This window comes from Neodothiora populina (genome assembly GCF_041146345.1).
Source record: "Neodothiora populina strain CPC 39397 chromosome Unknown canker_contig_17, whole genome shotgun sequence".
NCBI lineage: Eukaryota > Fungi > Ascomycota > Dothideomycetes > Dothideales > Dothioraceae > Neodothiora > Neodothiora populina.
In genome coordinates, this window is record NW_027191406.1 from 415,221 (window position 1) to 440,127 (window position 24,907).

At 50.6% G+C, this 24,907-nt stretch overlaps 8 protein-coding genes across 9 annotated transcripts; 4 read left to right on the forward strand and 4 right to left on the reverse strand.

Moving 5' to 3' along the window:
- Positions 1-681: 681 nt before the first annotated feature.
- On the reverse strand, positions 682-1,961 carry AAFC00_004061 (uncharacterized protein; the record flags this gene model as incomplete). The annotated part of the gene is made up of 4 exons (XM_069343638.1): positions 682-1,023; positions 1,082-1,339; positions 1,393-1,666; positions 1,735-1,961. 4 exons carry the CDS (start codon positions 1,959-1,961, stop codon positions 682-684), a joined length of 1,101 nt encoding a protein of 366 aa, XP_069202191.1.
- A 732-nt stretch (positions 1,962-2,693) lies between these two features.
- On the forward strand, positions 2,694-4,784 carry AAFC00_004062 (uncharacterized protein; the record flags this gene model as incomplete). Its single annotated transcript, XM_069343639.1, has 3 exons — positions 2,694-2,740; positions 2,815-2,965; positions 3,018-4,784. The coding sequence occupies 3 exons, from the start codon at positions 2,694-2,696 to the stop codon at positions 4,782-4,784; spliced, it is 1,965 nt and encodes a 654-aa protein (XP_069202192.1).
- Positions 4,785-5,632: 848 nt separating this feature from the next.
- On the forward strand, positions 5,633-7,528 carry AAFC00_004063 (uncharacterized protein; the record flags this gene model as incomplete). The annotated part of the gene is made up of 3 exons (XM_069343640.1): positions 5,633-5,914; positions 5,966-7,388; positions 7,449-7,528. The coding sequence occupies 3 exons, from the start codon at positions 5,633-5,635 to the stop codon at positions 7,526-7,528; spliced, it is 1,785 nt and encodes a 594-aa protein (XP_069202193.1).
- A 2,160-nt stretch (positions 7,529-9,688) lies between these two features.
- AAFC00_004064 (uncharacterized protein) lies at positions 9,689-11,334 on the reverse strand (the record flags this gene model as incomplete). Of its 2 annotated transcripts, XM_069343642.1 has the most annotated exons (4): positions 9,689-10,492; positions 10,566-10,682; positions 10,812-11,128; positions 11,202-11,334. In XM_069343642.1, the coding sequence occupies 4 exons, from the start codon at positions 11,332-11,334 to the stop codon at positions 9,689-9,691; spliced, it is 1,371 nt and encodes a 456-aa protein (XP_069202194.1). The 2 variants fall into 2 exon arrangements, with proteins under 2 accessions (XP_069202194.1, XP_069202195.1); XM_069343641.1 differs by lacking the exon at positions 10,566-10,682.
- Positions 11,335-13,211: 1,877 nt separating this feature from the next.
- Positions 13,212-14,314, reverse strand: AAFC00_004065 (uncharacterized protein; the record flags this gene model as incomplete). The annotated part of the gene is made up of 3 exons (XM_069343643.1): positions 13,212-13,336; positions 13,412-14,182; positions 14,242-14,314. 3 exons carry the CDS (start codon positions 14,312-14,314, stop codon positions 13,212-13,214), a joined length of 969 nt encoding a protein of 322 aa, XP_069202196.1.
- A 1,464-nt stretch (positions 14,315-15,778) lies between these two features.
- Positions 15,779-17,036, reverse strand: AAFC00_004066 (uncharacterized protein; the record flags this gene model as incomplete). The annotated part of the gene is made up of 3 exons (XM_069348433.1): positions 15,779-16,095; positions 16,158-16,780; positions 16,834-17,036. The coding sequence occupies 3 exons, from the start codon at positions 17,034-17,036 to the stop codon at positions 15,779-15,781; spliced, it is 1,143 nt and encodes a 380-aa protein (XP_069202197.1).
- An 858-nt stretch (positions 17,037-17,894) lies between these two features.
- On the forward strand, positions 17,895-18,448 carry AAFC00_004067 (uncharacterized protein; the record flags this gene model as incomplete). Its single annotated transcript, XM_069343644.1, has 2 exons — positions 17,895-17,954; positions 18,050-18,448. 2 exons carry the CDS (start codon positions 17,895-17,897, stop codon positions 18,446-18,448), a joined length of 459 nt encoding a protein of 152 aa, XP_069202198.1.
- A 977-nt stretch (positions 18,449-19,425) lies between these two features.
- On the forward strand, positions 19,426-24,093 carry AAFC00_004068 (uncharacterized protein; the record flags this gene model as incomplete). The annotated part of the gene is made up of 1 exon (XM_069343645.1): positions 19,426-24,093. The coding sequence occupies one exon, from the start codon at positions 19,426-19,428 to the stop codon at positions 24,091-24,093; it is 4,668 nt and encodes a 1,555-aa protein (XP_069202199.1).
- Positions 24,094-24,907: the final 814 nt, after the last annotated feature.

The window sequence follows — 24,907 nt, forward strand, 5'->3', positions numbered from 1 at the left end:
TGGAATGCGGACAAGAAGAAGCAACCGCATAAATGGTAACAGCGACTTCGGAGAATCTGCGCTTTACATGGTGTGGGGAAAGGTCCTGCTCGTTCGATACATGATGTAGCCGCGGTCCAAACCTTGACCGTCTTGAGGCATGTACCTTACCGTAGCCTCATGTGCACATTGCCTTTGCATGCCGAGGCACTACTTTTACCTATATAGGGTACCTATCATCAAGAGTTACAATAATCATGGCTTGCTTCACTGATAGACGCCAAAGGCGCTTCGGACGGACCTCACATGTTCGCTCATTCTCCAGATATGCACGGTGTCCTCGTTAAGATGTGGAAAAAGCATCAGATTTCTTTTCATCATCCTAATAGTACATATTGTAATTTTTTGGTGTAAAAACAGAGTCGTTAGGCTGCTAGCAGATACAACCCCATGGGAAATAATATCGTATAATGAACCCCAGAAGTCTGAGTTTCTTCTCATCGAAATCATAGAGTCAGGGGTCAGATAGTAAGACCAGCATCAACGAATACTCGCTGTTAGGATGTTGACTAAATAAACATGCAAATATTGATGGGCAGCCGGTCAAGCAAAGAGGGTCGTAAAATAAGTTGGACAATGGGTGTGCTGCATGGCGTCATTGTGCCATGTAGCGACATTCGTCCTGTTGAACAGACGGCGCGTTTACTGAGCAACGGCAGCCTCAGTGTTGGCGGAACCCTCGGCGGCGGAGGGGGTGCCGTCAGTCTCGGCCTCACCCTCGATGGGGGCGTTGGGGTCCTCGTCTTCCTTTCCAGGGGAGTCAATGGCGACCTTGACAGCGATCTCGCGACCGTCAATGTCCTTGCCGTTCATTTCGGCGCAGGCCTTCTGCTGAAGCTCCTCGGTGGCGAGTGTCACGAAACCGAAACCACGGCCCTTGCGAGGCTCGTTGCGGGCTTGAAGCTTGCGGACCATGAACCTGGGAATAGGACGAAGAGCGATCTTGGCGGAAGAGGGGTTGTACTCGGCGAAAATCTCAAGGAGCTGCTCGACGATTAGCATTATGCTTTATGCACCTTCCCCATTCGCGGCAAAACTTCACCTTTTCCTCACGAAGGTCATAAGGCAGGTTGGCAACCATGACCTTGGTCTTGGAAGGAACGCCGTCCTCGGGAGGACCACGCTGCTTACGGGGACGAAGAGCATCAGTCTTGCCAGTCTTGCTGGGGTCGACCTCGAGAGAGCCCTCCTCACCAGGAGCAGCGGAAAGAGCCTCGTTAGTAGTATCGGTGAGAGGAAGGACCTGGCCAGGAACGTTGGTTGGGCCGTCGGTAGACTCCTCGCCTTCGGCCTTGCGGGGCTGTCTACTCGTCAGCATAATCAAAGAGTAGATCTTCGGTCGTTGTCACTCACACCACGTCCACCACGACCGGCACGGCCACCTCTGAAGCGGCCACGTCCACGGCCACGGGTGGAGCTGCGACGGCGAGTGCCCTCCTGACCCTCAGTGCCCTCTTGAGCGGGCTCAGGCTTGCGTGCAAGCTGCACGGAAACCTTGCGGTCCAGGATGGTCTTGCCGTTGAGCTCCTGAATGGCACGCTCAGCCTCAGAAGGAGTCGAGACGTCAACAAAGGCGTAGCCGACTGGGCGAGTAGTGCGGGGGTTGGTGGGGATAGACGTAGTCTCACTAAAAGGGGGTCGCACGATCAGCATTCCGGACACAACGCCAATAACAACAAGTCAAGCAGAACTTACACAAGGTAGTCCTTGAAGAAGTCCTTCAACTCTCCCTCAGTGGTCGCATAGGCGAGGTTTCCAATGTAGAGTCTCCTACCCTCAGCGGCGCTGGCGATGACAGCTTCGTTCTGAGATGCGTTGATGGGCTTGTCGCCGCCAGCGCCGACGTTTGCGCCGTCGGCAGTGGCGGTGGGCTCATCGAGGGTAGTGTTTGCCATTTGGGCGGTGGCAGCTTCGACGGACATGATGGAGATTGTAGTTTGAAAGTTGATGACACGGAAGAAAGTCGTGTAAGAAACTGGGAGTCCTGGTAGAGCCTTGGGGTCTGCCTTTGAACGGTGAGAAGGAGTTTAGATTGTCGAGACCGCCTTGAGTGGGTGGAAACTGGCTTGACGAGGGAGAGTTGGGATTGGGTAGCTAGGTGCCCGATGAAAATTGAGAATGGGGGGTGATCGAAAAGTTGTGGTGAATGTCTTGACTGTTTGTTTGATGGAAGGGGAGAGCTGTACAGATGACAGCAAGGAGGTTCAATTTTAATGAGTGTCCGTGAATGTGACGCTTGCTGCTTCCGGATTAGTGTGGCAACTTACCTCATTGCTCCTGCAGCAAAAGCGCAGCAAAAGCGCAGCAGAGCAAGAGTCGGAGCTTACGTAACAACGTCATACTCTGGGGTAGTGGCGGATTGTGAAAGGTTAAGGACTCGGCAGCAAATGTAAATGCTTGACAGATGGCATGGCCGAGACGCCATATGTAGTACCGGTGTTCGCACGTTGAGGTATTGCATGTGAAACATGTACTACTGACATCTTTTGCTTTGACTCTTGTGTTTCATCTGATCGTTCTATACTGCTTCTCGCATCTGGTTCCATTGTGACGAAGAAGTGGCCCATCCATTTTAGCTCTTCATTTCGCCTCTCACAAGATCTTGACCTGGATCACTTTAGTCGGCGCATCGAAGCCTCATCGTAGCTGTCTGAATGAACAACACCGAACATGGCCCTGCTGTAAAAGGGCATGAAAGAAGGTAGTCGCCACACACCCTTACATAGCACAATGTGTGTATGTGTTGTAGCCATGCGAAATCTCATCTTGTCACAGGTCTGCGAAAAACAAGCCTCGTACAAGATCTGCGCTCGTGCTTTATGGCACCGAAACAGGAAATGCCCAAGACTTAGCTGATGAGGTTGGCCGACTTACAGAGCGACTCCGATTTGAGACTACTGTGATAGATCTTGATTCGATCGAGCTCGTATGTCACCTCACTCTTTACATTCAATCTCGCGCATACTAATACTATCTAGCAAGATCTTGTGAATTTCACTATTGTCATCGTCGTCTTATCTACTACAGGTCAGGGCGAGTTTCCTCAGAATGCTCGCTCGTTCTGGAGAGTCCTTTTGAGCCGACAGTTGCGCCCAGGTGTACTACGACGTGTCAACTTCACCACCTTCGGGCTGGGTGACAGCTCATATCCGCGATACAATGTCGCACACCGTATGCTGCACACTCGGCTACTGCAGCTTGGCGCTCAATTGTTCTGTCCGCGTGGCGAGGGGAATGAGCAACACCCCGAAGGACATACTGGAGAGTTTCGCTCTTGGATATTAGACCTCAAGGATAGTCTCCTGACTCATTTCCCCCTCGGTGATGGACAAGAGATCATCAGCGAGGGCGTCTTCTTAGAACCAAAGTGGATCCTCGAAAGTGCTGATGTCCGAGATTCATCCACTAACGGGGTGACCGCAATCGATACCCTCGTCCTCACTCCGGAAACTCCTCCTGCACAGGATCTGATCCCAATCAATGACGCCGTCGTTGCAGACTTGACCTCGAACACGCGTCTCACACCCAGTGATCACACTCAAGACGTGCGCCTATTGGATCTATCAATTAAAGACGAGATCGAATATGGTCCCGGCGCTGTTGCTGTAGTATATCCGAAAAACTTCCCCAAGGATGTTGAACAATTCATTCGCGATCAAGAATGGCAGGATGTTGCAGACGTACAGATAAAAGTTGTACCAACGAAAAGAGATGCAGATCTGAAGACCTACCCCCCTTCGCCCTTGAGACATATCAGCACAGGAAAACAGACATTCACCCTGAGAGAGCTCCTGACAAATTATCTCGACATCTTGTCTATACCGCGAAGGACTTTCTTTTCGAACCTGGCGTATTTCACGAAGGAAACCAACGAAGACGAGGAGTATCAAAAGGAGCGCATTCTTGAGTTGGCCAATCCTGAGCTGATAGATGAGCTTTGGGACTATACCACGCGTCCGAAGCGTACCATTCTGGAAATCATGCCTGATTTCCCCAGTATCAGGATACCATGGCAGTATGCTCTGACGATTCTGCCTATAATGCGCGGACGACAATTCAGCATTGCTAGCGGCGGCACACTAAAATCCAACGACAACGGCGGGACAAGAGTACAGCTACTCGTGGCCATTGCAAATCCACCTAATCCTATCATCAAGTTTAGGAAGCGATACGGTGTTTGTACACGATACATTGCTACGTTAGAGGCTGGTCAGCAAATCGCACTCACCATTCAGCCCGGCTATCTCAATGTTGGAAGGGAAGAACTACAAGTCCCTATCCTCATGGTGGGACCGGGAACTGGGGTAGCACCCATGCGCTCCATGATACATGAACGAAGACAATGGGCTAGAGACATGGAAGACACTGTATGTGCCTCTGAGAGCTACCTTTTCTTCGGGTGCCGCAATGAAGGTGCCGACTACTTCTTCCGGGAAGAGTGGGAGGGTCTGTCCGGGCTAGGACTTACCGTCTTTCCCGGCTTCTCGCGAGACAAGGACAAACCCAGGACTTATGTACAAGAACTGTTGCGCAAAAATGCCAGTATAGTACGCGAAGTTTTGCTGCAGCGTCAAGGCAAGATCTATATATGCGGAGCTTCCGGGAACATGCCGAAAGGGGTCCGTGAAGCTTTGCTCGAGATAATGGGAGGCGATGAAAGGTTTCAATCCCAGGAAGGTGATCAAGTAGAAGCATACCTTGACGAACTCGAAAGGGAGGGTCGCTACAGGCAAGAGACATGGTAGTCAAGGGTCTGCACTTAGCGTGTACTTATCATCTATGACCCTTCTCAAGCTCGACCGCATAGATGCTGGAGCTGCAAAAAGCATGATACGACATGACAGCGAAGCATCTTGCCGGACAACACCATCAACGCTTTGATCGACACGTTTTGTGCTCATGTGTTGAGTCCATCAATTAAGCTATGTGCTATCTGACTGATTAATGTCGAATAATGACCTGCCTCCCTTGAATAGACTAAAAGATAAGAGATAAGACAGATTTACCATCACAGTGTCCACAACCTGGCGTCGTTTCATGCAGCCACGTCTCGAGCCCGTTGATCATCCCTGAGCTGACTCTATTGATCATTCGGATCTAATGTACTTTCAGTATCGTCTGCTTTGTAATAATCGTAAGTTCGAAATAAACACCGCATGTTCTTAGCTTAAGGATTAGGCGTGAACGGAGTAGAGATCACGCCGACGCCGAGCAGAATTGTCGGCGGAAGCGCATCGGCGGAAGCGCGCGCTGGGGGTACTTGTAGATTACCTTACCTTAATTGGGATGGAGCACGGAGGTACGAAGTCATGATGCAATCCGACCAGCTCATGTGTGGGGATATGCGAGCCCTTACGAAAGTACAGTCTATCAGTTCATCCTTGCACGACTGTTTAGAGCGGTACGAGTCCCTGATAGATAAACTTCCACTTGAAAGTGAAAGATGGAGACTTGAACTTTTGCACCTCTAATTCTGAGACCGACGAAACGTACAACACAGTCGTTAGAAATAGGAGTCCGCAGTGACATATACAACCTTACCATCCAGATCAGACCAGAACGATATTCGCCATCGTACTTCTAGAGGCCCACGATGGACGCCGATACAGATGCTGCCTTCGTAGGAGACGCTAATATCGATGGCACAAGAAAGCACCTAGCACCTGAAAGCATGGGCAATGGTATGCTTGGGGAAGGAAACACACTGAGCGCGAAGGGAGGCATAGATGCGCATGTGGCAGAAGAAACAGCCGACGAGGGTCTTGACTTGCTTTCTCCCATGCCGAATGACGATCCCAATGATGATAGAGGATCTGGACACGAGTTTACTGGTGCAGATGATTTCACAGATCTGCCGTGGTGGAGACGACCTTCGGTACGAGGGTCTAAACAAGAAGACATCGACGCAAATACTGACTGTATCTAGATCTACTGGATGCTGGCTCCATTCTTGGTCATGACCCTCGCGTTTGGCGGGATAATTACACCAAAACTGAACATTATCTTGAACCTCATCTGCCGGGAATATATCTCTGAACAACAGACATCGAATCCAGCTTTCTCATTCCTTCCTGTTTTAGTCAGTGGGGAAAATCCTCAATGTCGCATACCGGAAGTCCAGTCAAGGGTTGCACAATTCACATTATATGGCAACCTCATTGCAGGTCTGCTCTCTGCAATCACAAGTCCCAGACTCGGCGCTCTTTCTGATCGGTATGGCCGAACCAAGATTCTTAGCTTGACGAGTATCGGTACAATTGCTGGGGAGGTGATAACAATCCTCGCAGCCAAGTATCCAGAGAAAGTGGCCGTCAACTGGATCCTGGTCGGTTTTGCCGTGGACGGCATATGCGGATCTTTCATCGCTGCAATGGCAATATCCAACGCGTATGCGACTGATGTGACGGCTCCCGCCAAACGTAATATTGCTTTCGGCTACTTCCATGGATGTCTTTTCACTGGTATCGCTATAGGTCCTATACTTGCTGGGTTGATCGTCAAGCAGACAGGCAACCCGCTTTCCATCTTCTACATCTCGTTAGGTGTACACCTCTGGTTTGTTCTATTTGTGTTTCTTATCATACCCGAATCGCTTTCCAAGCAAAGACAGCATGCTGCAAGGCACAGACATCATCAAGAGAAGACTATGGCAGGCTCATCATCTGATTGGATTGATCAATTGCGGGCAATCAACCTATTGGGGCCGTTGAAAATACTCTGGCCTCGGGGCGAAGGTAGTTCTCCAGCGCTGCGGAGAAACCTCGTCTTCCTCGCTGCGGTAGACACTATACTCTTTGGTGTTGCCATGGGATCCATGACGGTGGTCATCATCTACACCAATTATCAATTTGGCTGGGGCAGTTTCGAGTCCGGTGTGTTCCTATCCATAGTGAACACATGCAGGGTCACATGCCTGGTCCTCGTTCTCCCGTTGATTACGAGGTATGTGCGCGGTAAGGCGAGCTCAGTCCGCCAGCGTAGTTCGGGCAGTGACACATTTGACCTTACGGTCATACGAGTTGCTGTCTTCTTTGACACGCTTGGCTATCTAGGCTACGCTCTGGCTCGTACAGGACCTCTCATGATCCTGTCTGGGTCCATTGCCAGTATTGGTGGCATCGGCTCGCCGACCTTGCAGTCCGCTCTGACAAAACATGTCCCGGCCGACCGCGTTGGGCAACTATTAGGTGCGTCTGGTCTACTGCATGCGCTTGCGCGAGTTATTGCACCAACCATTTTCAACGCCATCTATTCAGCCACGGTTGGCAAGTTCACGCAGACCGTCTTCGTCTGTCTCGCTAGCACATTCGGTCTAGCCTTCATCTTGAGCTGGTTCGTGAGGCCTCATGGTAAGTCATTGATTCCCCTGCCCGACTGGAATTGAGAGCAATGCTGATATGGCTGTGCAGTCTACCTTCACGAGCATGTCGAGCCTCCACCCCAGGAGTATCGCGACGAGGAGATCAATGAAGCTGATGATCCACTTTGAGATGTTTTGTAAATATATTTTTGTAACTTGGCAAGATATGCATTGGCTACCAGCCCTCTGTGTTCTTTCTCTTCTTTTTTTGGGACGGCTTCTTATGGTATGATCTTACTGCATAGCGTAATAGATATAGCACATATGTGAAATCGACGATACGTTACGATTTTTTATCTATGTCCAAAATTTGCTCGTCTTTAGCATTTTGTAGGTTACAACCACCAGTGATCAAAGAAAAACACAGTCTTGAGATACAGCTACGTTGCGAGGAACGGATTGTATTCCAGACGTGTCTGGAATGACTTCGAGACCACATCTGCATCACTAAGGGCTACACACCCGATGGTTGCACTACATCTTGCTATGGAAGTAGTATGTCTCGTCAAGCCCTAGCCCCATATAGCTAGTCCGCTGTGGCAGCCACTCGGGCGGTGAACTGCTTCGACAACCTGTTCACTTTCAGCAAGCAGGCACATCTCCTCCCGGCTGTGGACCCTTGTGTGAACACATGCACATAAGGTATGGAAGAATACAGGTCAAGGCATGCAATAAGGACTGATCACGATGGCGACCGTGACATTACAGACGGACGAGGGCACCTAAGCAAATCTCAATCCCAGCGCTGGCATGCCCTAGTCAGCCCCGGAGATGTTCATACCGTGGTGGTACTGAGACTACAGCCAAGTAAGAACCAAGCAAGAGCTGCTATCGCACGCCTCGGCACTAAGGCTTGGAGGGACCTAAGATTACACCTATCAATATCTAAACTTAAGTCGAGATGAACACGATATGGGAAGCTGTCAAGATATAACGCCTAACGCTTCTGTGCCGGAAACATGAAGCTTCTTAAGATAAACAGGTACAGCAGATTGGAGGCGTGAAGTTGACCTAGGAGCAGACGATGCATGAGTCGACTCTTGTGACAGTAGCTATGGTAAAATGGGCTGCTGATTGCGATCTATGTGTAGTACGCATACCCTACGTACGTACTGTATGCACAAATCTAATGTAAATACCATCCTGTCACAGTAGCAAACACAAAGCACAGTATCGAAGACAAACAAAGTGCAAGCAACCCGCAAGGGAAAATGTCTCAGATCGTTAGATTGTTGAGGATGAGTAAAAGTAAATCAAAGTATTGTCCAAGTGGGAGACCGTCGCACAAAAGCACAGTACATTTCTTACCTTACCTTTGCTTTGTGTCACTTCGAAGGAAACCTGGAAATCCTCTTACCCCTTAATGACGACACCCAAGAAAAACAAGCTTAGAAAGTGAGCGGTTGCGCAGCAAGCAAGCAAAGTGCTGCCCTACCAGCCGGCCCAGCCCTGTAAATGTGAAAAAGCATGAAACAAATCTCGCAATAATAATAAGCAAAGGATCTCAAACGCGAAGTGCCTTGCTCCTTGGCTCTGCCTAAGGCTGTCTTGTGCTTTTACCCTTTTTTCTGTTAAAGTGCGACAGAAGAGACAAAAAACGAGTATGCAAGATGTCACCATTAGTGAAGATCACTTGGGCTACACTCGTATCGCGGTTCCAAGGAGCGGGAAAAGGGCGTTAGAGACGTTGGAGTCTCAAGAGCGAATGGAATGCACGGTACAGCAGGTGGGCGAAGTCCTGAGACGATCAGCATTTGGATGAAGATGGATCTTCGGACCAGGTCCAGCTCCGAAGGATGACTTGTTCTACCGTGCCTTCGCGTCGCAGAGGACGGGTCTACAGCACATGACAAATCCGCACGTAATTGGCTTGAATCTGTGGATCAAGTTATGATGTTACTGTGCACGGCGAATGTTTGCAAGCTGTGGACTTTTTGTTATGAACGTGTTCGCTCGTTTTGCTGAGCTCTATATGGTGCTGTCGTTGATGTAAGAATAAGACGTATCTACAAAAGAAGCCGTAAAAGGCAAGAGTGTATTTCCAGCAAGAAGAGTTGGGAAGGAATCAGAATAACGCCACGCTCCTCCCACATTTTACAGTAGCCGTAGCTATGGAAAAATGATACTGACTTCCCCCCCGATTACCCATTGTCAACGCCCGCTAAAGTCGAATCATATGAGACTTGAAGCGAAAATGAAATGAAAAGAAAAGAAAGCACCCTTGGAAGCATGTTTCTATACAAGGGATGAGGCGTGCTGAAGAACTGTGTTGAAGCATTAAGTACGAATTCAGTCGTCGATCGGATCGGGGTTTGTGACGCCTAGGGGTCGGGAATAGTCTCGCTGGTCCTGCATTGTACCAATGCTGGCTCTGCTGCCATTTGCTTCCCAGTTTGACATGATCGCTTGGGGGTTGAGGCGTTGGTCGAAGACAAGCGGTCTACTGTCCCGCCTACTGCGTTGACTGCCATCGCCGAAGGCACTACCGCCTATCGGGCTGACTGGACTAGGGCCATTCGAATCGAACATCCGCGAGTGTCGATTATTAGTTGATGTATTGATAAAGGCAGGGGGGACGTCGTATGACTTCTCTACGTCGTTGCCAGCGCCAGCACCAGCTGAAGACAAGAGTCCCGTTTTGCTCAATACACTTGTGTTTCGTTCCATCTTGCGCCGGTTCGCAGATGCTGCGTCAGAGGATCTGCGGCGACGCCACAAGATGAAGACACCGGCGAGGATAAGCGCAGCTCCAGCGAGAGATCCTACTACAGCACCGGCGATGGTGCCTCCAGAAACACTGTGGCTACGCTGGGCTTCTTGTGCGTCTCCGCCAGGCTTCTGTACCATGGGTGTCGATGTGACAGTCCTAGTCACCGGCGCTCCTGATACGGTTAGAATCTGGGTACTGACTACCATACTGCGGGTCCATGCTGATCCGGTCGTCGATGATAGTTCTGCTGCTTGGCTAGAAGGAACTACAGCCAAACTAGTTGACGTCGGTGTCGGGGTCGATGATGATGATGATGATGATGATGATGATGATGGTGATGATGATGATGATGGAGGCGTCGTAGAGCTTATGCTCGATGATGACTGCTCAATTGTTAGCACCGTTCGTTACTGTTGAAATAGACCACGCAAGTGTAAAAAATGAAGCGGTGCGTACAAGTGTAACATATGATACAATGATCGAAGGGCTTTGCGAAACGGTTGAGAAAACGGTGACGGGTACAGAACTGTAGACCGTGCTTGGGTTTGGCTTCGAGGATGGGGGAGATGATGTCTAATCAGGCCGTTTCAGCCGGTGTTCGAATAGACCATCCAAGATAATCTTAAAGAGAAATGACAAAAGAAACGAGCATGTGAATACGCGGAAAAGGCGGGAAAATTGCAAAAGAAAGAAAGAACTTACAGGTTGTGGTGTGCTGGAGGGAGACGAGGATGACTGTTGCGAACTCGAAGCTTGGGTGCTACTAGCTGCAGATGAGCTGCCCCCCGCTGTTCCAGAGGGGCTCTTGTTTAGAGAGATATAGCCATAAAGCCCTTTATCACTGTCACCGCAAGTCTCGCTAGGGTATCCAGGACAAGAAGCCGAGCACTCTGATGTGTCTTGCTGATCTGAAGGAATATAGTTCGAACACCAGCAGTTTTGGTATTGTAGAACAGCAAAGGCATATTCGCCGGCACATTGGTCGTGACATAAACCATTAGACTGGTAGATACTTGTCTCTGTAGGACCATTAGTTCCCGAACATCCGAGTTTATCGCAAAGGTCGCTGGCAAATTCTGAGCGTGAACATACCAACATCGTAGTCAGAACCTGTGTTCTGGCTGGAGCAATATGACATTGACAGGGCGTTGGTGGGTCGGAACGCTGACAGCAAGGCCAGTGCCGAAAGCAGCGTCCTGGAAGACGAGATCCTCAAAGACGCCATTGCGTCTTGCCTCTGCTGATCTTAGTTGTATCAGAACAGCAGTGATTGATGCAAGATAAAGGGTTTGCGTGTCGCAGAGAAGCTCTGTCGGGACTGGGTGGTGAGGATAAACAAGCCCAGTCGATATATTATTACAAAGCCCCTAAAGGGGTTATTATCTTGCCACAAGATTCCTTGTGTCCAGCAGGTTTCCAGTGGAAGTGATGATAGGTTTGCTGATCAGTGGTAGTTATTGGTCGGTATTCATACGGGAAGCGACAGGATGGGCTGTTGGCGGATGCGAGGTGCCGATGGCTCTTGCGTACGTATCCGCAGGGTGGACTGACGAGCGGACAGGGAGACGACAAGCAAGTGTTTGGCTGCTGCTTGTCTGGATATACCCCGACAGACCGCTTGATATTAGGACAAGTGCTGTATTTTGTAGGTTTCCTAGAAGTCGGGTGGCCGGATAGTAGAAGACGATCAAGAACGAGGCTGGAGTGGACGGTCCGACTTTGACCACTATTAATTCAAGCGAAGCTTCGTTAAGCCTCACCGCGCAATCGTGAAGAGCTCAACCTCAGCAACCAGAAGACGAGCAATGGGCAGGGCGATGGAGTTTGACAGATTGTCGAACGAACGGAAAGGAAGTATTAGCTATAGCAGCAACGACAGGATTGGCAACAGGGCGTTGGAGAGGCCTGCCTTGTAATGCCGTGCGGTAAGGGAGCGCGAAGGGAGATGAAAACGGTGGAGTGGAAATAATGTTATTATTATGTGCCAGGGCACGGATGTCACTGCTGTTGAGAGACAAGAGATCAGATTTGGTCATGCCTCCCGCGTTTGCCTAGAAGTTTTGGACGAAGGCAGAGGAACCAAGAGCCCACTGTTGCGAGCCAAAGCAAAGCCAAAGCAAGCCAGAAGGAGCCAGAGGGAGCCAAAGGAAGCCAAAGCGTTATACAGCCGGCGCTAAGTTTGCTTTGTGCAAAGCTATGATGAGGATCACCCAGAGTCGTGCCCGCTCTAGCCGGCCGTCCCAGGACGATCCGGAGCCTCCACCCAACTGTGTCTGGCGTGACTGGTCGACTGCTGGTCGACTGCTTCCAACTGCCAGCTTGGTGTTGTTTCAGATAACTGTACAAAGCTCCCAAGTCCTTTGTTGACCGACCCGTGCTGGTCTTTGCACCACCTTGCTGTTGCATACCTGCTACATTCCTTGTCCACCTTAACGTCATACAGTTGTACAAGTACAATATGCAAAGCATTGTACCGTGGTATTCAGCCTGTTTTGTTTACCTCTCGTCGTCGCCTCTGAAATGCTGCGTATGACTTCGTATATGCATTACTAAATGCAGATGCTCGTGTAGGCGTCACGCGGCGAGCTCCAGGAATAATGCACAGCATGAGCATGCCCTATTCCGGTAGGTAAGCAGGGCAGCTCTCTCTCTACTTGTACAGTAGCTCCGATGTGTAAAATCATACCGCTTTGCAGTACACAGTAGACTTCCGCGCAACGCCGACGTGACTCCACACGAACACACACACATGTCTTCTAAATTCATATACCAGCCAACCCGGATTTTCGGCTACTTCTACGGGTTGCGAAAATCTCGAAGCTGAAAGTACGGACCACGCATCGAGCTATCCAGATCTGCCTCGCTCGTCCCCAGCGGTCAAGTCCTGCTCTAAAGATCAAGGTGTCTATTGCATACACATCTACAAGCACATTATAACATTTCGTGATGGCTATCAGCAAGTTTTGATTGCGATGCGGAATCGATTGCAACCGTGGAGGCCTATGCGCAAATATGCCGAACGGCACACAACTGACGCGCCAACCGCAGTTGTGCAATGGGCTCTTAATCGCTAAAACGATTCCTGCCTTACCTACGCACTCATCAGAGCTTGGAGCTCTTGCCGCCCTTGACGCCCTCGACTTTGGCACCGCTAAGTAAGAAATCCGGGTATTCCCAGCTTCCACCTGGGGAACCACCGCTCGTGCGCCAGCTTGCACCATCAATGACTTCACAACGTTAGCCAGGTAAAATAAGCTATTGTAGAAAATCGATGTCTTGCGACAACGGCCAGCACTCCTTACCTGAGATTTGCCCATTAACATAGTTGGCCGCATCGGAGAAGAGGAAGACTGTGGCGTCGGCAATCTCTTTCTTCTCGCCCCATCTTCCAAGGGGGATGTTCTTCTTCGACTTAGCCAAACTGTCTGCATCGCTCTTCGACAGACGATCCATGCCTTCGGTGCCGGAAATAGGGCCCGGGGCGATGACATTGGAAGTTATACCCAATGGACCGTACTCGATTGCGATTGCATGCGATAAGGAGTCTACCGCAGCTTTGGCTGCCGAAACATGAGTCTGGAGAGGTAGGCCGGTGTAGTGTATGGTCGCAGAGACGAAGATGATTCTTCCTCCGGTGCCATTGCGAGCTGAGCCCTTCCCGTCATGCTTGTACTTCTCTGCGCTTTGCATTAGGTAAGGCAGCGTCGCTTTGGCTGTGTTGTAGCTGCCCAGCACATCAATGTCGATGACCGACTTGAAGGCATTCGGGCTTAATTGAGACATGGGAGACAAAAAATTGCCGGCTGCTCCAGCGATCGTGAAATCGAGACTACCTAGCTCTCTGACAGTCCTGTCTGCTGCTTCCTTGAGCGCATTCGCGTCTCGCACGTCTACACCGCCAATAGCAATCACCTTTGCTCCAGGTCGTGCAGTGGCAATCTCCGCAGCCATGCGTTCGGTCTTCTCGACGTTTCTACCAATGATCGCTGCGTTGGCGCCTAGATAGACAATAGCTTTGGTTTGGGCGCTACAGATACTTCCAGAACCACCTGTGCAGAACAATACTTTGCCACCTGTACTCATGTAAGCAACGAGCGCAGAACGATGAATTAACTATCTTCGAGGTCGATACCGAATATGCCTTCCTTCCAAACATTGCTCACATAGTCGCTCTTATCGAAGGGTTTGGGACTAGTGGACGACATGGTGTTACGAACAATTGCTTTCGCTTCTTTCCTGTAGTAACTTTGTAGAGACTGTTGAATGTGACGATATCATAAAAATCGATGGTGGTCGTCATGTCGTGCTTATAGCACCAGCTGTAGCGCTCAATCCCCTACCGTACGGACGTATGAAGACCACTGAGCCGAGGTTGAAAGCTAAGACAGACAACTGTTCGACGCCGAGCTCTTGATTCATTTTCCCCTGGGCGACCCTGGCCATGCTTGCAATCACACAACTACGGAATCTCAAGTCACATATCCTTCGCGTTAGCCGAACCCTATGGCTGGCATGCAGAACAAATAATTATACCAATCAATAGTGGAGCACAGAGCTTGATGGAAATATTGAATGCGAGACCAATCAGTTCATCGGGTGACTGGCCTCCGCATTTCATATGTAAGTGCTAGCTGCCAATACTGTGATATGCTGTACTTCATGCGTTGGGTGTTTCACAGATTTCACGTATGCGAGGTGCCTCGACCCAAATAAATGCGGGGAGGCGCAGCGCAGACGAGGTCGGCTATACTTACTCCGCCCCAGGCACCTGCAGCTGATGCACAGTGCAATGGTTTGTATCGAGTGTATCAGAGACCAGGTACACATCGACTGCAAACATATATAGAGGGTCCAACGTAGAGGAGAATCGAAGAGGGAGGAAGAACGCCAGTGATGTGCTATAAAGTGGACACACAGACCCATGACCTACCTTGACTGTCTGCACAGCAGAATAGCAATCTGAAGGGTCACAGTATGCACCAGCCGCTCCGTACAAGTATATACTATTCGCCGAGGATCGAGAAAAAGCATAGCGATCTCGCTGCCCTCCCTACTCAATCGATCTCGTCATGGTCCTGGAACGGCCACTGCTCCTCAAACTCCTTCTTTTCCTCCTCCGTGTCAGGTATCTTCGCCATCTCATTTCTCATGTGTAGCTCCCTCGTTCTAGCATCTTCGAGTAGATGCAACGGAACCCATCCGTCGATGTTGACAGGGGAATAATCACGCAACGTTTGCATCCCTTCGTCAGCCTCTTGCTGCTTCTGATCAATTGCGAGGCACTGCGCTATTTCTTCCTCCGTATAGTGGATAGGGAAACCTTCGTTCTCGGCACTGGAAGTTGCCATAGAATCCCAGAGCGGTGCAATTTTGATTATCTCAGCCTTAAGTGAGGTGTTGTCTCCTTCCCATGGCCGTCGCGCAACGTCGAACAGCTTGCTCCGTGCAACGAGATGATGCTTAGCCATGCCGTTGAAGTGTGCCCGATTATAGCGACCGCTTGCGCCGACATAGAAGAAATGGACTTGTCGCTTGCGGTATAGCTCGAACTCTGCTTCTTTCTCCTCTTCTGAAATAGTGTCCAGATTGGTCGGAAGTTTGGGAGGCCGAAGATTCTCGGAGTCGTCGTCGCCGTATTTTTGGTAATGTTTCGGTATCTTCGCTTGGAGCTAGAGAGGTAGGATGCATGTATACTGCCAGTCTAGGAGCGCTGTTATATCTCCAGATTCGGAGACAAAGATGTTGCTAGGTGAGAGATCTGGGTGACGAATAATAGGTTTGACCAACTCAGGATCGTCCGGAACGATTAACGGCGCGAGAGCAAGATAATCTCGGAGATTTCGCATCTGAGTGGCTGGATCGACCATCTTCTTGTCATAGGACTCCCGATACATTACTTCTCGAGGATAGCGTGGCTGTCCAAAGCGTTCGAGCCAAGCCAGCTCCCGCTGGCCTACCGATTCCATGACCTCTGTAGCAGTTTTCCCTATAGATTGAATATCAGCATTACATCGAACGTGACTTCACTCCAGGGACCTGGAAACTCACACGGGCCGCGGCGGACTTCCAATTGGTCTCGGTCCTTATACCACCAAAGTAGTTCGGAGGACGGACCAATACAGAATGTACCTTCTCCGAAAGTACTGTCCAAAGGCACGAACGTTGAAACTTCATGACTTTCCAGGAAGCTCTGGTGATATATGCTTCCACTGGCAGGAAAATCGAGCTGAAACATCTTGCTTTCGAGGACAACGATTTGCTTCACAACGTTCGATCGCTCCTCAATTGACATAGTGTACCATGTCTGTTCAAGTTCAGTGCCTTGGGCTTTAGCCATAATCATGTATTTCGATCCGACTGGGTTGGGTGACACAGTCCAGTCGAGAACTTCAGGAACAGGAATCCCATGCAGTCGCAGATACTGCATCGTGGCGACCTCACTAGCGATACCAAACTGGCGAGGGACAGTGCAGGGATAGGGTATCCTGGCGATCACAGCGAGCGAATCGCTGAAAGTCACTTCAAAGACACGATAGTAGCCGCCTTCGGCCAATTTGGCAATATTGGTGACAGATTCTCGAGGTCTTCCTGCAGCTTTGGAAACGACATCGAGTAGTGCGGAGACATCGAAGACAAGATGCCTCTCTTGACGACGGAGTCGATCATTGTACCTGAGGTGGCCCGTCTCAGCAGGATCTCGAATTGAGAACATCAATCTACTCACAGACAGCCCCCAGAAGTATAATTGTAGAAAGAATGACTCGCATCCTTGAAATCTGGTATATCTAGCAGTTTTGGCAAGGGGCAAGAGAGGGGTTGGGAGACTGAGAAGACACGGTCTATGATGGGTCTCCATAGCTTGCCATGCTGGCGGCTGTAGCTGTGTGTCTTCAAGATCGGATGCTGCCAGATGCGCCTTGTTGCCATTAGTTCGAAAGATGACCTAAGAATGCGCTGCGCTATTGCTGTGCTATTGCTGTAAATATCGAAGGTCGAAAGTCCTATGAACAGAGGACGCGAAAGGTGTCTCCAACTGCTCAAGCATCAACCAGTATAATCTCTTGTTCTGGTGAGACGTGTTGCGTGTCTAGAAAGTGAATCGGTCACAGTGACCAGGAAACATGACCGAGGACAAACTAAGGTACGTGGCTGAATTTAACGAAGTGATGTCGACTTACTTCACTGTCGTTGAGTGATTGTAACAACGTACTTCCTCTGAGTCCCGGTCAGTATTACTGCCTTCTCTAATACAGATAGCCAGCTTTCTGCCCATCTACAAGCATTTAGAAGAGCAGACATGTTACGTCTGCTAAAGCAGCGTGCTAAGCTCGCTTAAGCTGCTGCACTTGTATAACAATTCGAGGTCGCTTAACGCTTCTACCGCCGATTTTCTCAGATCACATTTCGTGACAAGAATGCCGTGCTGGCATTCGATGTTTCTGACCTTCAATGCATGAGAACAAGGTTTCTCGTGATTGCACTCGGTGAAGACGTGATGTACCTCACTCAGTCCTCTCCATCTTCGGAGAGAGTCAAACTTGAGGCGAGGTGGTTCGGCGTTGACGGAGTCGGCTACACTTACTCCGCTCAAAGTACCTGCGGGTTTCCTGCTCAGAGAGGCGGCGGGCCCGGGAGTCGGTGATGGTGACGATGGTTGTGCAAGACAACTTTCAATCTATATAATTGTCAACCACACATACGTTTTTACACATCGAATAAGCTATAATTCTAAGAGCAGATAACTCAGACCTCTAATACATCCGACTGTCAAGTGCCAGCATCAATATGCCTTGCCCAATCACCGTGCTCAAATTCGTGGGCACAACCAGTCTGGGCCTCTTTACTGTAAGATATAGCGACTGCTTCATGAAGCCTCTGCCAATGGCCCAGACGTCCATATTTTCGAGATAGTTGGCATTGCTGATACTAGTCAATCACAGGGTGTGTCATATTCGCTCAGCACACTGTCCATGCCAGCACTGCTTCTGCTTCCATCAGCGCCTCAAGCTCAACACGCCTTCACTTCACTCGTGAAGTCCTCCACACTACATCTTCGCACACTAGCCGCTGTCTCTGCTGTTTCGTTCCCGTTGGCTTTTGCCATGTCGACTCCTCGCATCAGACATCCATACCTCTTATGGACCGGCGCGGCGGCGCTGCTCAGTCTGGTACCCGACTTCGTGATCGGACAGACCGCATTCAAGGAGCAGCAGGATGCCAATGGAGAGACCGTTGAACGAGCTGTGCGTACCTCTCAGAAATTGCATGCTGTCCAGGCTGCCATCGGATTCGCTGGTTTTGCAATGGCTGTCGTCGGTATCTGGGGCGACGGTGCGTGAGCTACGTCTTCGTCTGCCTCATTTGTCTGAGGCAAGCAGACGATTCTCGACAAGAGAGATGAGGCTTATATGGTAATATGGCTTGCTGAATAACGACGGACGTGATCATGATGATATGGTGGGGGGCGGTGGAGGTGTCTGGAGCGCATCCGTATAGGCAATGGAAACCCTTTACACTCTGCTGTACCATCTCCAGAAATCTCGACACGATTGACTCCACATCCCTGCAGCACACCTTGATGGCACGAACCCGAAGTCTACGGTAGCTTCAGTGTACGAAGGATATCAAAGCAGGGCACACGAGTAAGAGTAGGAGCAGGAGCCGGGGTCTTCGTGGTTGAGAATAACTGAACCCATTTCTTTTTGTTTCACGCTTGAAGGCAGCGCGCAGTAGTCGTCCAACAGTCCACTACTGCACAACATTGCTCTTGGTGTCAATCGCACGTGAGATCAGTAGCTTGTAACTACCGAGGCATGCAAATTTATAAAACTATTTATGACGGTCATTACATCATCTGCAATGTTTGAAAGCACAGTCTACATGACTTCTCACTCAGCCTAAGGCAGCGGTACTTTGGGATGCTCTCCGTCTGTAGCGTCTATGGATTACCAACCTACCTATCTACGATACGAAAGCACATCCATCGACGGAAACTCGAAGGCAGACAATAAACTTCACGTCACTCAACATATAGGTATGCGAAGCAAGCGATATTTCCCCAATGTCGCGGTAGTATTTGTAGGCAGGTGCTTGGAGCTTTGACCGCTCCGTGTCTTCGTCGCAAAGCTCACCCCGCGTGTACCGCAGGCACGTCGCGCGTCCTTGCGCGTCTTCGAACTAACTCAAGTCATCCAAAAACGTTGGTGCATCGTACATTTCCTGTCGATCGAGCATTTGTTGATTCGCCAGTCGCATTTTCCACTGACCATGAGAGTGTGAGAGACAACATAGCACATCCTCGCATTCTTCATTCAGCATGCCTCGCTTACGCAAACGCGTGAAGTCCATCCCTCCTCGTGCGGAGCCGGAGCAGGAGCCAGAGACTGTTCTTGAAGCAACCGAAGATGCGGTGCAAGAGGAGGACGAGGAGGAGCAAGGGAATCAAGGCCAGCATCAGGAGAACGGTCACGACGAAGACCACAGCGTAGAGGGAGGCCAGCATGTGTTGCGTTTCAACGAGACTTTGACATGGCGCGCCGGCAAGCCCATCGCAGTGGCCGAGCTGCTAAGACGTCTCAAGTCGTTGCACCAGGAGCTGAGCGCACTGGAGCAGGAAGATGCCGATCGCGATAGTCTTACACCTGTGGCTCAGCAATTGGCACAGCGGAACTTACTGGATCACAAAGACCGAGGTATCAAGGCCTGGACGGCATTATGCATAGTCGAGATGTTCAAATTGCTGGCTCCGGACGCGCCCTTCAAGCCATCGCAGCTAAAGGACATCTTCTCTCTCATCATCAATTCCATACTCCCTGCGCTTGGAAACCCTGCAGACCCATACAACGAACAGCACCTACAAGTTATACGCTCCTTGGACGAAGTCAAAAGTATTGTGCTTTTGACTGACATCCCTGATGCCGACCCATTACTTTACAAGCTGTTCCTTACCGCCTTTGACATCTTTGCTGACACCGCCAAGAACAATGGTGGAGAAGAATTGAGCAAGAATGTCGAGCATCACATTTCGAGTCTACTCATCACAGTCGTGGATGAATGCCCAATCCTTCCGGCCGACGCTGTGGACATAATCCTTGCCCAATTTTTACGTGTGGACCCAAGCACTTTTCCCTTGCAGATCAAAAAATCTGCGCGAAGCGACGAACAGAGGGGGACGTTCCACCTCCAACAAGTGCCTCCTGCCTACGGAATGGCGAAGAATATATGCACGTCTTGTCCTGATAAGATGGCTAGAATGATCAGTCAATACTTCAACTCCATCATGAATCATGCTTCCACCGAAGGTGATCTAGCCAGACCTAAGAAGACAAAGTCGAAACTCTCCCGAGATACCCTCGACGATGACGAAGACGGTATGCAAGGCCCATCTGAGGAAGAGCTCAAGTCGCTCGGAAAGACTCACCGCCTCTTACGTGAGTTGTGGCGGTCGTCCGCCACAGTGATCCAGAACATCGTCCCCCAGCTAGAAGCAGAGCTCAATGCGGAGAATATTGATGTACGGTTGCTCGCCACCGAAACTGTTGGCGACCTCATATCAGGCATAGGCGCGGCTGGCCCGCCTCCACCAGCAGTCCTGGACCCGGCGGCTTATCCCTCGCAAAGCAGTCGACTGGTACAGCGCGAGCCCAAGACCTACGACTTTCTCACAACCCCTTCCGCTCCGCATGCTTTCTCATCTGTTCATCCCTCATCATATCAACACTTCATGAACCGTAGAAACGACAAGGCTCCTCAGGTACGTGCGATGTGGGTGACATGCGCAGGTCGCATTCTCTCCACTTCCGCCGGTGGTGTTGGCCTGGACCCGCAAGAAGAGGAAGAGCTGTTGGCTTGGCTCTCAGACATGCTTCTGGATACCGATGAACGTGTTCGCCTTGCTGCCGTACAGGCTGTTGGGCGGTGCGATTTTGACACCATTGTTGAAAGAATCGGCTCAAACGGTGGTGTCAACGACCAAGGTTCCGTCCTGTGCAACCTTGCCGACAGAATCAAGGATCGCAAGCATCCCGTTAGAGTTGAAGCCATGGGCCTTCTCGGCCGCTTATGGGGTGTTGCAGCGGGCGCCATAACAGAAGGCGATGAGAACGTACGAACCTTGCTTGGTGCTATTCCCTCGAAGATCTTCCAAGCAATTTACATCAACGAGGCGGAAATCAACGCTCTGGTGCAGCAGGTTCTGACTGACTCTTTACTTCCTCTGAGTTTCCCCCCGATCAAGAAGGACAAGGCACCGAGCAATGGTGACTCGCAGCGTGTCAAAGACAGCCAAACCCTTGTCTCCCAAGCCGAGAAAACGCTGAGTCCTGACGCCATACGTGCGGAGCGCATCCTCGTGCTAGTCAGAGACCTGGAGCAAAAAGCCAAATCTGTTTTCTTCGCCCTCGAGGCCCGACAAGCCAAGACTGCACAGTATTTGGAAGCATTCCTAAAGCAGTGCGAAGCTTACAAGGGCGGTAATGGTGCGAAAAAGGCGGAGAAAGAGGTGAGTGATAGACTCTCGAAGCTGATCGACCTCTTCGCACGCCAGCGACCGGAGCCGATCACTGCTTCAGAGCACTTGTGGAAGTTCGCCAAGAAGAACGAACGGCGCTGTTACCAGCTCATCCGCTTCGCCATCTCTCCAGACAGTGACTATACTAAGGTCTACAAAGCCTGCAAGGAGCTGAAGAAACGCATCGAGGAACAGCCCGGCATGGCGGCTGTGCCCAATACCATTCTGCCGATCGTTCACTTGGCCAGCGTCTTGGTTTACAACAAGAGTCATGTGCCCACGATGATCGAGCTTGCCAGAACAGAAGGCAAGGAGCTCGAACGTGCGGCGCATGACGTTCTCAAGGAGATCTCGGAGCACAATCCTGAGGTCTTTAAGGCACATGTTCGCACCTTGTGTGCAGAGCTTGAGCGACAGGTCCCTACTCCAGGAAGTCCCAGTGACCCTGGTGTGGTAGAAACGCTGAAAGCTTGCGCCGGGTTCGCCCAGCGCTATCCGTCAGAGATACCTGACACTCGGGACTTTCTCAAGTCCATGATGCAGTTCGCGCTGCACGGTAATCCATCTGTGGCCGGCAAGCATGCTGTGTCAGTCATCGTTGCTGCAGAGGAGAAAAAGGACATGTACGTGAAAGACCTCGTTACAAAATGCACGGAGGGGTTCGAATACGGCTCGGAGGGCTTTCTGTCCAAGTTGGCAGCTCTGAGTCAGCTTATGCTTCTCTCGGCAAGGGATATTGAGGAGGAGCATGACGTGATTGTGCAAATCTCGATTGAACAGGTGTTGATGCAGGTCAGGACAAAGGCCCAGGACGACGATCCTGCCTGGACTATGGACCTAGATGATGAATGTGCTGCGAAACTTTGGGCGCTCAAGATCCTGACGAATCGCCTACGATCGTATGCGAACTCGGTATCGGACTCGGAAATGGAAGTGATAGTCGCAGAACAGGGTCACCCGGTCTTCAAGCTGTTGAACAGCATCATCAAAGGAGAGGGTGAAATTTCGAAGAAAGACCCAACACCTTTGCATCACAGATCGCAACTCCGCTTGACTGCCGCGCTATTGCTGGTCAAGTTATGTGGTGCGCACAAGCGACTCGATGCTCTACTGACTCCGGCCGACTTCAATTGGTTGACGACAGTAGTCCAGGATGCTCTGCCAGAAGTGCGTGCAGCATTCATCGAGAGAGTGAAGAAGCACCTTGGCTCTGGGACGTTACCGCATCGATTCTACACTCTCGTTTTCCTTCTGGCGTACGAGCCAAATGCTAGTGTCAAAGAAAACACCATCACCTGGCTGAGAGGGCGAGCCGCGACTTTTGCGAGGACAAACGATTCGGTCCTGGAAGGCATCTTCGTGCGCTTCCTCAGCTTACTGGCACACCATCCCGACTTTTCAATGGATACGGAGAACTTGCGAGACTTTGTGGAGTATGTCATGTTTTATCTTAAGACAGTGGCCAGCCAGAGCAATATACCATTGATTTTCTATTTAGCGCAGCGAGTGAAAGGCGTACAGGACGGCATCGACGCTGGGCTGAGTGATAATCTCTATGTTCTCTCTGATATCGCCCAAGCTGTGATCAGAGCCTATGCAGACACACAAGGCTGGTCCATCAACACGTACCCCGGCAAGCTTCGTTTACCGTCCGGTCTCTTCGCCCAACTGCCAAGCCACTCAACGGCTCAAGCAATCGCGGAGAAGCAATATGCACCCGAAGAGCTTCTAGACAGTGTCGAGGATTTGGTTCGAGCGAGCATTCGCACGAAGAAGCGGAAGTCGGAGAGAGCAAGTGGTGGGGCAGGGGGGAAGAAACGCATTCGAACCAGCGAGGACAAGCCTGTCAGAGACATAGCAGTCGGCAAAACGGCAAAGATCAGAGCGCCAATAACCAAAGCGTCGATGACGCCGAAGAAGACACCGAAGAAGAAACGAGCCACAGGAGAGGGGGCTGCAGGAGCGACACCTTCAACAGAAGTCAGACGAAGCGCTCGCGGATCGAAAGCCGTGGTGTATGCCGAGGACAGCGAGGACGATGACGAGGCCGAAGATGAAGAAGCTGGAAACGAAGGGGAAGCAGAGGAAGAGGAGCACGAAGAAGCAGACGAGGAGGACCAAGACGTCGACGCCATGCAGGGACTAACGACAGAACAAGATGCAGTAGAGGAGAACGAAGTCGAAGAAGAGGAAGAGCAGAGGCCAGCCCCTCAACCCAAGACCAAGCCAGAAGCAGTAAAGACGAGAACATCCAGCCGTCGTTCCAACGGCACCACTACTACCCCGGCCTCTAATGGCCGCACGCGTCGAGCCACAGCTGCCGCGACAGCAAGCAGAAGCAGCAGCAAGAAGACACCCACTCGCGGCAAAGCAGCGCCCAAAGCAACGAAGTCTGCAGCAGAGATCATGGAGATTGCAGACGACTCACCAGAGAACGACGAGCTTAGCGACGCCGAGTCTGGCATGGAGGAGTAGACAGGCGAGTGAATGAGCAGCTGGGATAAGCAGTAGACAATGATGAAAGTGTGTGAGGGAGCAAGGGTAGAAGGACAGAAAGAAGGAAGAAGGTTTACATTCCGAGATAAGGGGAAATCGACGGTGAAGAGGCCGGCTAGCAATGGAAACACTTGTATCTAATGACTTGACACCGAGCCTATCCCTTACTGTGCCTTACTCACGCATCTACTGTACGTAACCTACGTGATGCCCACATGTGACCACGAGTCCGCATCTTGAGGAGGAGAGAAGAGAGGAAGGAAGACAGACTTCTATACTCTTCCTACCCTCTCAGAGAAACAGTGCAGATTAAAGATGTAAGTGTGATATAACACTCATGAAGCCTAACGACCTAAAATGCTACGGCGCAGTCTTGCATCTTCATCTTGTTTTATACACTGCAGTTACAGTAAGCTTAGACCAAGGCTCGAAACAAGCATCTGCACGGACGCGACATCCAACCACGGCGGTCGCACTTGCTTACCATACAGTACGGCGACTCTCAATGACGTGTAATTATCGTACTTCCCGAACAGTACCTTCATACGCTTTACACTCAACTATATCACGGTCATCGTATCGCATTCAGTGCCCAAGGCATCTCACATGCCTGCGTACTTCCAGATGCATCTTGATGTATGAGTTCCGCTTCAGACTCTACCCTGCCTTTTCTTCGTCCTCGCGTAAGCTAGATAAGAGCGCAAAGTAAAAGGTATTTGCTTGCTTGAGACACTCCATGTCAGGGTGTCTGCTGCGTGGCACAAGCAAGTAATTGACAGCGAGTGGTAGGTTG